At 39.2% G+C, this 12,469-nt stretch overlaps 1 protein-coding gene and 1 long non-coding RNA gene across 2 annotated transcripts in view; both read right to left on the reverse strand.

Annotated features, from left to right (window-relative positions):
- xrcc1 (X-ray repair complementing 1) overlaps nucleotides 1-12,469 on the reverse strand; it is a 53,336-nt gene that overhangs the window by 19,956 nt on the left and 20,911 nt on the right. The window contains exons 11-12 of the mRNA XM_088621630.1: nucleotides 4,854-4,938; nucleotides 3,452-3,593 (exon numbers count right to left, since the gene is read on the reverse strand). Of these exons, the coding sequence (XP_088477756.1) occupies nucleotides 3,452-3,593; nucleotides 4,854-4,938 (227 nt within the window). The remainder of the gene's footprint in view (nucleotides 1-3,451; nucleotides 3,594-4,853; nucleotides 4,939-12,469) is intronic.
- LOC148640173 (uncharacterized) lies at nucleotides 9,819-12,469 on the reverse strand. The gene is made up of 2 exons (XR_015930738.1): nucleotides 10,349-12,469; nucleotides 9,819-9,935 (listed from the first exon to the last, which is right to left on the reverse strand). It is a non-coding gene; the product is annotated as an uncharacterized LOC148640173 (long non-coding RNA).

The following is a 12,469-nucleotide window of genomic DNA, read 5'->3' on the forward strand; positions in this document are numbered from 1 at the left end:
ACAGGATGTTTTTGTATGCTGGAGACATCAAGAGGCTTTAATCTCCCCTCTCTAGCCAGCGCTTGATTTTTTCAGCTGAACCTCAGAGGCTGCAAAACACTTGGCAATTCTGCCCTCCTTTCCTAGATGAAACACTTTAGATCTTAGATGAGAAAAAGTCATCAAGATTTTTAATTGCTGATTGCATTTCTTCAGCGGGTAGCTGGGTGGCACAGCAGGGCCTTCTGCAAGCTTTGCCAATGCCAAGTTTATGAAAGCGTGCCCAAATTCAAAGCTCAATGGAATGAATACGACTCCCAGTGTAAAACACCTGGTTCCAGTTCTGGACAGAGGAACTGCGCACATTCTGCTGATTCTCTCTATGCATTCTGTACTCTTTATGTACTGCAAGCACTGATAGAGCTGGACATGCTTCATCATTTAGTTGCTGGGTATGCAAACATTCATAATGTAAATACAGTACGTCAGGGAATCCCATAATATCTAGCAAGTGGAATTGACTTTGCACACCAGAGTCTGGAGCTGAAGATAAATTTGAGCTGGATCAAACTGCTATATACTGTAACAGGAGCCAGATCAGATTCCTGGGCATAAGAGATGTCACAATACACATCGCGGAAGACAGTGTACTGCATGAGGTTAATCATGAGTTAACTAATGTTAAAGGCCTTAATACCTGTTGGGAATTACGCAGACTGGAGACCACCAGTCTCATCACAAAACCATTTGGATGCAAATCTCTTTCTTGGTTGGATGCTGAGTAACCATTGCACTCCCCCATCTATGCCAGAAGGAAGCAGCAGCCAAATTAGTCTAAGAAGTTCACGCTATATCAGATTCATCATTAGCCCGACTAGTGTGAAGAAGCCACCTCAGCAGTGAGGTATTGGGGTTAGGGTAGACGCATGACAGGACACTGCAGCTGTGGCTGAACCCAGATTTTGAAGACTTTTCTCAACTAATCGGATGGCAGCCAGAGGACACCCCATACGTTTGAAGAATCAGCTGTTGCTTGGCTTCATGACTTCCACTAGTGGAAAAAAAATACTATGATAGTTCCCAAAGTTTATATGATTTACAATATAGTGACAGTACAGCAATTACAGCATACATGCCCAGCAAAGGTAACAGCTTGATCTCTGACAATCTGTACTGAAGTCCCCGGGGCAAACTACCCACAGCACAGGCTGATAAAGAACTCTGAATGTATTCTTTATTTCTACAAAATATTTTTATAATCCCAGCCTGTCAACAAGCTTTTGGGTGCTTCCAACACATGGTGTATTTGCATATTCCCATTGATCATTCTGTGAAGGTCCTTCGCATTTGCATTATTTTAATCCTTTTTGACAGCACTGCATGGATGTCTTCGAATTTCCACATTGTAAAATGAAATTATGTCCTGTCCTGATAATAATTAGACAGCGAATGAGTTAGAACAGTTTTTGTACTGACCTAAATGCTGATCTGCACAAACTAAATGTGATGAGCGGTGAAAGACATAATGGGATGGAAAAGTCCTGAATAAAGATAACAGTAGAATATTATTTTCTTCTGCACGTTGGCAGAGACAATCAGTCTACAGACGGTAGCTGGGATGACAGGACTTGGCACCCTTTCCCATTACATACATTAATCATTAATCTTCACAAACATTTCAGATGTGGTCTTTGTCACTATTAAGAAAGACATCATAGTACAATCAAGGTCACATATATTCAGCTGTATCTATTAAAGATACAGAACTTTATTGCACTTTGAAATAAAAATGTAACATTCTTCCTTTGAACATTTAAAAAAAATAATCACATATTCAATTGCTACTTATTGATCTTTTAGTTTAGACTCAATTTACATCAGCAAAGAAAATACTACACGTAATCTTCATTTTCAAATGGAAGCCTAAGTCTCCAGCAATAAATATGAACATATGATGTTAACTTTGAGGAAACCCATCATTTGATTATCAAAAGCTAAATAATCCAAGATCCCCACTGTGCTATTTCTTAAAAGATCCCACATCAACAGCATGGAAAGAAAGTGTGTTCATCCCACTGAACTGTTTTTGTAGGGCCCAGCCTGGCACTCCAAATGGAACCAATACCACTTTTGCTAAAGATCTCTTTCTTCTTTTCATGTACAGCTCTCTATTAGTCTATTAGTCTCTATTAAGTCTCACAAATAAAAGACAATTAATCTTGACATCCTGGATTGTAGCACCCATGTTTCTGTGTATTTGTGACCTCTTAGTGACAACTATAAAAATCCTCAACAATTTATCAGGTAGACACGAATGAATGAAAAGGCTAGATTAGTCGGAAAAACTCTGAGCACAATAAATTTACTGGTATGAAAGAAATCTCAAAAGATTATAATTTATGCATTTATCCCTCACATGTGGCTTTTCAGCCATGTTTTCTATAAAATGCCATTCACTTCTTTTGATTCAGTGCGAGAGAAAAAAAAATAGAATTCCTGTGAAATCCTGATATAGGATCTCAAACAGCTTTACAATAATATCACAATAGCAAATCACAGACTAGGCCGCAGGGATTACAGTCTAGTGTCAATAAGTGTAAAATACAATTTTCTTTATTGTACAGAACCATAAAAGGGTAACACTTTGCAAAAAGTTAGGAAACTATATTTTAAGATGTAATTATACCACTGTAAATCAAGTGTTGTATAATACAACTATTACATCATTGCAGATTTTCTGTAGGTTCTGTGACAAGGTGCGAATGTTTTATTAACTTGTTGTCTTTGTGTTGTAAAATAGTATTAATTTAATTTTGAGCAAAATTTGAACATTTCTAATGTGAGAAGCTACGGAAATATTAAAATCACAACAGAAAATTTCAGAATTAAGATCACTGTAAAACAATGCAGAACAAAATCTTTATATAGGAAAACTGGCTCTATAAAAACATTCAGATTTCTTATGTTCTAGAAGGAAATTCAACCACACAATCAAGAAGTGTCAAGCACACTGCTGTTTATTTATTTTCAGTGTTGCAGAGTAAGGCAGAACTAACTAATTTCTGTGGAACCCTGTCATGCATAGGGACCTCACACAGCTTAATGGTAATGAGCTAATGCCAAGGTCAGAGAGAACAGGTCTCAGGAATTAAAGCCTAACAAACAGGAAAGCCGTGTGTGACAGCACATTCAGATTCCTAAAAATGCAAATGTGTGTACAATCAGTCCAAACGTAAGACTCTGTGTGCTGTAGAGGGAAGAACTGCAGAATAATGATAAGACAACTGTTAAGCATGTGCTCCTGTGACAGAAATGAGTTGGTGAAATACTGCAGTAAAATTCTGCTGCACTTTTGTGAATCTAGTTCAGTGGCATGAACTGTAGGTAACAAGCCCTGTACCGTAAACGCTGGCTTAAAGATCTCCCAGCCTCAGGATGACTCCCTGAATGAGCAGGATGGGCTATGACATACCAGGTCTGTCTTCATCTGTGGAACCACCGTACTTGTCCTCCTCGTCTGGGACATCCCGAGAAGGTCCTGGCCTGTCTGAGCCACTTCTGGACTCTTTCTGGGGGGTTGCCTTCTTGTGGTTCCTACTGGGGGAATGTCCACTCTGGAAAAGATTTCAATGAACTCAGCAACCCAAAAGACATGTAGGGTCTTATCTCTTTCGTTGCTCAAAAACATTGATCTTTCTTAACATGTCATCATAGCCATTAGTGTCCATTTTCTGTTCTCTAATTAAAGGATACAGTGCAATCATGTAATACTTTATAATCCATGGCTTTTTAGAGACAGGAAGCTCCTCACCCACTCCCCTATTGAACTGCAGCTCTCTCTTGAAATGGAAGCTTACGTAAAATCGGAACATTAGGAGTAGATAGAGGGTTCTGGGCCACTTAAACCACGGAGCTTTACAAAAGGTTACAAACAGGAAGAGGCCATTTCGCCTGTCTATCTATTTAGTTGCTATTAGCTAATTGATTCGAGGATCTCATCCAGCTCCTCCTTGAAAGAAGCCAGGACATCAGCTTCAACAACAAGGCTCGTTATTTTGCTCCAGATTCCCACAAGGTGAAGTACCTATGTGAAAAAGTACCAATTGTTCTGAGACTTTTAGGTAGGAGTCCATTAGAAAGCCTGAACAAGAATACAGCCAAGCAGTCCTCCTCTTCTGAACAGTGCTCAGCAATCTTTGGTTTAACTTCTCATGTGACAGACTCTACTTGCACTACAGCCACATCAGTATGATTTTAGTCTCTGCTGGGGTGCCAGATGAAGCTCAGTCTACACATCTACGATATGGCAGTATATAAATTTGTGTATTGGTGCCTCCGAAATTCTTCCCAAGATCTTTAAAACTGAGGTAACTAATAAGAACCACATGAACCAGTGACCAGTTAAGAATTTAGAGATCAAATTTCAGAAGCTAAACAGAAATACAAAGGATATTTCACACATGGAAGAGGTCACTAGTCTTCCAGATTTAATTAGCCAAAGCTCTGCAAAATTTAACTGGATATATGTTTCATTAGTAACTGCACAACCAGTTTTAAATGTGGGTATCTGAAAATCTACCCAGCCATACTCACAAAGCCTTCGAGAAGTGATGGGCTGAGATCAGCAAAAAGCAACATGAAGCTGTTAATTTATTCTTCGGTAATATTGTTTACTACTTTGCTTACTAGTTACTGGTTCTTTTTCCCTGGCTATTTAAATCTTACGCACTCTGCAGGGCTCTGTTACTCCCATTTCAGGGTTGCACACCCCTAATACTGTCTGCTGGGCACATTATGGGGTAAAAACTATCACCCTCTCTACCCGGCTCCATGTTAAGAGATGTGTGTCCAACTAAACAATTGGACTTGGTAACCTGTTTGCAGGAATCTTCAATATCATCTGTCTTGTTCTCCTCCTCTGACTCTTCTGAGCTGGATTCTGCTCCATCCATAAGGTACCTATAGAAACAGAAAAACACAGTCAATAATACAATATCAGAAAAGCTGCAAATGGAAATTGGCCACTCAGCCTGCCTTGTTGAATGACTGGCAGATTATTATTGATCCAGGATCATCAGGTCACTTCTCAAACCTATGGTTCTGTGACAAGGGGTCTGGCACCTAACAGCTCTCTAAGCATTGAGGTACTGCTTCTTATCAGCTCTGAAGAGAAAGTGTGTAGATTATGCTTTTTTGAGAATTTCAAACAGCACCATGGTAGACCTGCAGAACAGAAGAGTAATCTGCTTTATAATTCAAGGAAGGGGCTGACGCTTAATAAAAAAAAAGCTTTGTCTAATGAGCTAAGATGAAACAAGTAGATAAGCAAGAGACATTGGTTTAACATGTAGCGTCACCTGTGCTCTGTCTTGCAATGTCTTAGTGAGGGTCAATCTGGCATACCCCTCATTTACTGACAGTGCAAACCAGAGCTGAGGCCATCCTGGGTGTTTTGTGGACACCTTTCAATAGCAACTTGCTTGAACATTACTGTAGGTATTAGCATTGTAAGTATTAGGATTCAAAAGCTCTCTGCATTGGCTCTACTGGTTTATACTTTATGCCTTACAAAACATTATAATAAGATGAAAGCATCTTGCAGATTAACAGGGTAATTAATATAGGAAAACAAAATATGGAAGAAACGGTGTACTATAAAGACATAATCAACTGGATGGCCACTGGACACCCAGAGAAACTGCTATCCCACATTTAAACAATCAAACAGAATAAAAGACTTGACTTTCCACTGACAACATTTTCAACTGTTGATGTGAATGTTTAGGAGAGATAAGAACCAAATGACCTTCACCCAAGGAAAACCCATTGACAGTAAACATGTATAAAGATCAGCACTTCTGCTGATGGGGTTTAGGGGCTCCACACCAGTGAACAGGAACGAGTTATCGGCATTGCCATATTGTTCCATGAGGGAAATACAGTAATTCAGTGATCTTGAGGATGGACTTAATTCCAGATAAGGACCTGCGTGACTAAATTTTAATTGTGACCTTGTGGTTTTAAAGCAAAATGGCTAAAAGAGCAATTAAGTCAGTTATCATCCCAGTGAAAGGGTTCAGACTCAACAGTACTTCAGCTTGTCCATTATGCCTTCAGCAAATTAAAAGATACATTCATTGACACTCCCCAGATGTGAAGGAATAGTCAGCTATAACCTGTTTAGCAATAGCTGGGTGTACTTTCCAAACGTTTTCTTCATATTAAGTGTCTCTTTGTCCATAATAATGGCAGAAAAGTGTACAGGACAGGGAGCAAGGGCAGTAATTGCGAATTATAGTAAAATTGTGTGTGGGCTTTTCATCAAAGACCAGGTGAGCAATGAAGCCTGTCCGAAGCTCTGATCTTACCTGCCACATGGGCCTGACTCGCCCATAGGCTACCTCAGCTTTCTTAGTCAATGATGTCTCTTCTGTCAGGCACTTTAGAGCATCAGATTACCAGCACAGTTCCTGGGCATCTCAGAAAACTCAAGGGAAACGATTTCCACTGAGTGCGTGCTTTAATAAAGTATACATCTGGGACAAAGAATCTGCAGAACCGGAAACCAGGGGTAAAATATTTTAAAAGGACCCTATCTCTACTGTCTCTTTAAATCATTGCTGTCTGACTTTTGCCACAGTTGGTGACAGGTGTCTCACACAAACTTTGAAAAAGTGGGCAGGCCCACTGATAACAGGTTCTGTGTAGCCAGCAGGGAACACACTGGAACAGATTAAGCTCCTAAGCTACTAGCGCAGGTGGAATTCTCAATGTAGAATTTAAAAACCACTCCATCTACTTTATCCAGTAATTCAAGTGCCAAGCAAGAGAGCTTTACATATATTTCAATAACGAAGGCCCAAAATCGGTGTTACACACACTTCATACATTTGTTCTCAGGATTTACTTCACGGGGATAATTGAACAGGAAGTGAAAATGTCACCAGACTAAAACTGAAACTGTAGCAAATTAAAAAAGTCATGGAAAAGATCAATGCCCTCAGAATCATTTTTTAAAACTGTAGAATGAGCTTTCTGCCTATTATTATACTCCCCATTTGCAGTTGGTAAAAGTGATCAATGTGGCACAGTCCAATTCCCTCACGCACCAACATGAGGAGTAGGGGATTTCTCTCACGGTGCCTCATGGGAGACATGGTTTTTGGAATGCTGCAGCAAAATCACAGGTGTCCAGTCAAGTCGCAGGGGCTGCTCGTGCTTGAGATAGCCCGGCTAACTCAAGCCCATTCCACTGCACTCCTTCAGAAACCCTGGGCCTCGATTGTATTACAGGGATCCTACCAAGGCCAAAGGCTCTTATGCAAATGATTTTGGAAAACACTAAGTGTCTCTCCAATGCTACATTTCTTCTATAAGTTAAAAAAATACAATTATACTTCAAATTACATAGGTAATGTGGACCACTGTTTTAAAAATGTGCCTTGATCTGTAAGAGTGAACAAAAAAGTGCAGCAAATCTATAATTATGAAGTTGTCCATAAAAGAATCACTGCTGACTGTTTGGGTTGCATCGCAAGTTCCCCCCGTGTTGTTTTAAATTTGTGAATAAGGATATTTTGTTTACCTTCTGTTGCAGATGCAAGGAACATTAACCAATAACATTTTGGTGTTTCACTGTTTCTTAATTTACTTGCCTAATGATGAGATTAGGACATTACCTATTTATACATTACCATTTGGCCATCTTAAGTCCCATCTCTTTTTTATTTTATAACAAATAAACAGTAGAGTTTATTTTTATTTCTAAAATACACACTACTGTGGACGGATTAAAAAAAAAAGAAGCAAAAATTTGTTTATAGATGTTTGGCCTTGAAAAACATCCATAATGCAACTAAGATTCTGAGAGCTGATGCATTAGTGTCGTCAGAAGAGACCACTGGACCAGTAGAGCTCCAAGTGTTTATACACTTCAGAACGGTTCCAGGTATCATTATAGGAAGGTTCAACTGGCTCTGTCTACAGAAATGGACACCAAAGACCAGGCAGAGACCAGGCAAACAAAACAAAAAAACTAATATGAGTAAGATGCCTCTTGGCAATGAAGTAATAAGTAATGAGGTTGCCTTCAGTGACATTGACCAGGAATTCAAGGCAGCACTAAATGAAAGGATGGAAAAAAACGTTTTAAATGACGACAGCAACAAAAAAATCCAGCGTGGCTTCCAGATCTTTCTAATATAGTATTCCTGGACTGTTATTTTAGTGTTGTTCCCCCCAACACTGCAGAATACTATAGTAACTGAGCATTTTATTTTATTTTTAAGAGTATCTAAAACAACTTAAGTGCATGATACCATACTCCTATGACTAAGGGCATTATGGTTTGTGCATAAGAGGCTTTAAATGAGGAGAAAACAGGGCAGGTATGTTTCTGAAGAGGAATGTCTTATCCCTGAATAGAGCTCTTCAGAGACAAGTAGAACACTATGCTCTTAGGGATAAAGAACCCCCCAAAAAATCTAGGACATAAACCTCTTCATAAACAGCAGGGGACTCAATCAGGCCCTCAGAGCTTAAGACAGAACAAAAATGAGAAAAAAAATCCGAAGAAAAACAATACAGAAAAAGCTTTCAGTCTCAAAGGAGTGTATTGATCTTGGCCACAATAATAGGAATGGCTTTTCTTGCTCATGCTTGTTTCACTATACAGATGTTTCCCATAGAATAAATGCAAAAACATGCAATGTGTAGCAGCCAAAGTGACTGAAAGTCTCATATGACAATTGCCAAGAATTCCTTAGGCGATACACAGTAAATTCACTCAGTGAAGCACAGATAACTCACCCAATTGGAAAGCCTTCAATCTAGCATGTACACTCAGTCAGGCTCCCTGCCAAGTTCCCATCAGTATGTTAACTGTGGTGCTATGATTACTTTGGATACCTCATAACTTCTCAGGCTTTCACTCTTTTTCACGGATAAGTGTCAAACCACTTCTGTTATCTCATTTTTTTTTATAGAGTCTAAAGTTTGGTCAGCAATTCCAGCCATTAAAACCCATGAAAACAACATTTGTCTCAGAGTGCCATACTGCACTCAAAAGTACTGCACAGAAAAAGCCAGCTTTAAAATATGTTTTTTTTCCCAAGCTTTAATTTCAACTTCTTAACGGGAAAAGTAGCTGGATCTTGAATTAACTCCTTCCACATGCAAGAAATGAAGTCAGCACTTATGGATACTTGTTTGCAGTAAAGGAGCAGTTGTAGTTATAACTATTCCCAGCAGAGTTGTTGCATTTGTTTTTGGAAACACCTGTAGAATGTATTTGTAACCCTATTTAAAATATTAGGGTGATACAATTATTAATACTAAAAAAGTGGTTCATTAATGAAAGAAAAATTCCTTTGTTGAATTGGTTTGAATTGATTTTCTTTAGGCATCAAACTATAAATATTCACATAGTTTATGCTCTGTGCACTGCATGTTAAGCAATATATTATAGCAATATATATATATTGCATTAGAGTATTAAAATAAAAGGAAAGAATGGGTTAATTGGAAGAAAACAGACTATTCTGTATAAGGACCACTCTTCCTAACCCTAGATTCCAGAAGAGTGTGAAAGTCGAGTACAAGTTCAAGTTTGTGGAGGACCAGATTGCAAAGGACATTCCAAAAAGATTTAGCTGTAATTAAATATTGCATAAATGTCCATCTAATGACATTTAACACCGACAGCTGCAGATAGGAAAAACTGCAAAAATAAAATGAGAAACACTAAACAGGAAAAAAGACAGGTATTTTTTATCGACAATTAACTAATGACTTCTGGCCCATGTGGGTAAAAAGTAAAAGAAGCAAAACAAGTTGGAATATGTAGTTAAAAGTTTAATACTCAAATTGATTAGTGTCATGTTAAAATTGTACAATGCAGTAGTAAGGCCTCAGTTGAGAATACGGTGGATATTTTTGGTCACCACCCTATTGCCGCTCTGAAATCGGAAAGAAGAAAAACAAGAAAAAAAATCACTAATTGTGATTGGATACTGACAACTAGGTATTAACTGATCAATACAGATGGGTCAAATTGTCTCCTCTGCTTTACAGACTTTCTTATGTTATCTGTCATAGACTACACCTGATGCATAACTAAGCTTTTAAGGCCAAGGATCATACAGTGAAGTGCAGTAACATATTGTAACCAAAGAACAAATGGACTGCTATTTAAGGTATGCACACACTGTCATTAATTGAAAACAAAAATGTTTTTAAACTTCTAATTTGCAAGGCTGCATATCTCCTTTTATTTCCATCCCTGACATTTATGTGCAAGGAGGCAGGTTCTTTGTCGATGGCTGAAAGAGCTCCAGCTTCCACTTCAAAGGCTGCCTGTTGTTTTAATTACCCATGCGAAATGGAGGTTTTAAATACAGACTGTGTAATGAGCTCCCTTTACAGCCACGATGAAGGAGCTGGTCTGTGAACAGCGGTGAGTGGAGAGGCGAGGAGGCGTGTCCCCGAGCCCACCCTGCCTCTGTGGGCTTTTCAGAGCGACTCCGCCGACACACAAAAGGAAAGAAAAAAGGCTCTTGAGGAACATGCACGTTCGCTTTACAAAAACAGAGTCCTTGCTTTGAAATCGACATCTAAATAAATAAACCGGGGCCGGTCTGAAATGTCTTTGTGAACGAAATGCTCCTAGCAGCCGTTTTTCAAAGAGCGTGGCTTTGTTTCATTACTGCTAACATTTAGGCTCTGCCGTTGCTTGACCAGGTTCTGAGCCGTTACTGGTGTTATCGGGGCACTTCAAGTCGCTCCTGGCTGTGGCAACACTAGGTGTTCAGTCGTGAACGTGAAAGTTTTAGACATGGGCTCAATCCTAAGTTTGAAACATTAAAAGAACGTCTCTTCATGCATCCACCTCCGCTGTTGAACTGATTCATTTCCAAGTATGCCTTCTCTCAAAGTTGCACAACACATCTAAACTTATTTACATGTTAAGAAACTGCAAAAGATCTTAATTTTAGTATCCTCTCTGCTTGAGCAAAAAACGCTGCTGAAAAAAACGGTCTAAAGGGGTACATTCAGTTAGTAACTTTAGCACCACTGCCTGGGGAACCCCAGTCAAGGTCAGCTAGTGACATAACCCAAGATAAAACCCACAATGTCTGGATCACAGTTAAACCTGAGCCATTTAAAAAAACAAATCTATTGCACCCTAAAATGTATTGATTGAAAAATAAAATAACGAATTACATTTTGCAATCCAAGACATGCCGAATTTAGTTTCAGATTTATAACCGAGTCAGTGGAATGGCAATAAATGCATTACTTTGCACCTTATATGACTTAATCATCAGTTCTACTTCTAACAGTCCACACCAAGGACAGTGTCTCAGACCACTAAGAGGATGTAAAAAAGCAAGCCCACGTGAAGCTACAAAATGACGTAATCCCGAATCCTCCCTTTGATGTCAACATTTTCATAAAGTGTGATCAGAGAGCTTCATATTTTTCGCAGCTCTACAGATCGAAGATGAAACAAACGCATGTATTAACCTTTAAGCACCTACATCAGTGTGGCAGCACTCCCTTATTTCTAGTGCAAATGATCCCCATGTGCAATGCTGGCTGAGTTATCATGCTTATATAATACGCAAGGATTATCAAAAGCACTGGAGTAAAGTTTTATTGTTATTATAAAAACATATTGAACAAATATTTCTTTAACACCAGAGTCAAACCACAATATTCTGACCATCTGGGAAAAATTCAGTTACGACACAAAAAACAATATCTCTAAAAGGTGATGCTCATATATGCTTAAGGATCTGAACTACTGTGTGCGACTGCATCCTTACTGCTAAGCTCCCAGATCAGCGCACAGTGCAGATGAGAGTGTCCCAAAGTCGATAAACTAGTGATCACTGTCACGGCATCGGAATACCTCTGACAAGGCTGGCAAATATTTCTATTTGATAAGAACATACATCTGGAGTCTGGAATATATCAGCAGGCAGAAAGAAGTGTGGTTTTGACATAAACAGAGATGACTAGAATGAAATGACTGACAACCTATTGTTTGGCATCCAAAAAGCCCCATGCACATGGCACTCTTAAGTCCTGTACAATAACAATAGGGATGACTCCTATTCTGACTTGAACTTTTTAGCTCCAGAATATTTCTTTGCTGTATTCCCTTGCATGACCTCTCTGTTTTTTCAGAATCCAGTGCTAACCTTCCCTTCCTGCCACTCAGGCCCTGGAGTGTGAAATGAAAGCCGCCAGCTCTTAAATTAGCTAATAAGAGAGCAGGAGCTCACAGGCCCTTCAAGAATTTTAATGCTGCCTTTTTTCCTGTTGATCAAAGACTTGACTCTCACCTCCATTTCTCATTACTTTCTCTGATGTCTTTGCCTCAGACACCGGTGCCAGTGCATTGAACATACAGTACAGCTCCATTCCAGTCCCGTCCCTGTGTCAGTTGTGCCATGAGGCGGAAGCAAGCATTTGCTGTCGGGTGGCA

The sequence above is a fragment of the Lepisosteus platostomus genome, chromosome 26 (assembly GCF_059453375.1).
Source record: "Lepisosteus platostomus isolate fLepPlt1 chromosome 26, fLepPlt1.hap1, whole genome shotgun sequence".
In the NCBI taxonomy this organism is placed as follows: domain Eukaryota; kingdom Metazoa; phylum Chordata; class Actinopteri; order Semionotiformes; family Lepisosteidae; genus Lepisosteus; species Lepisosteus platostomus.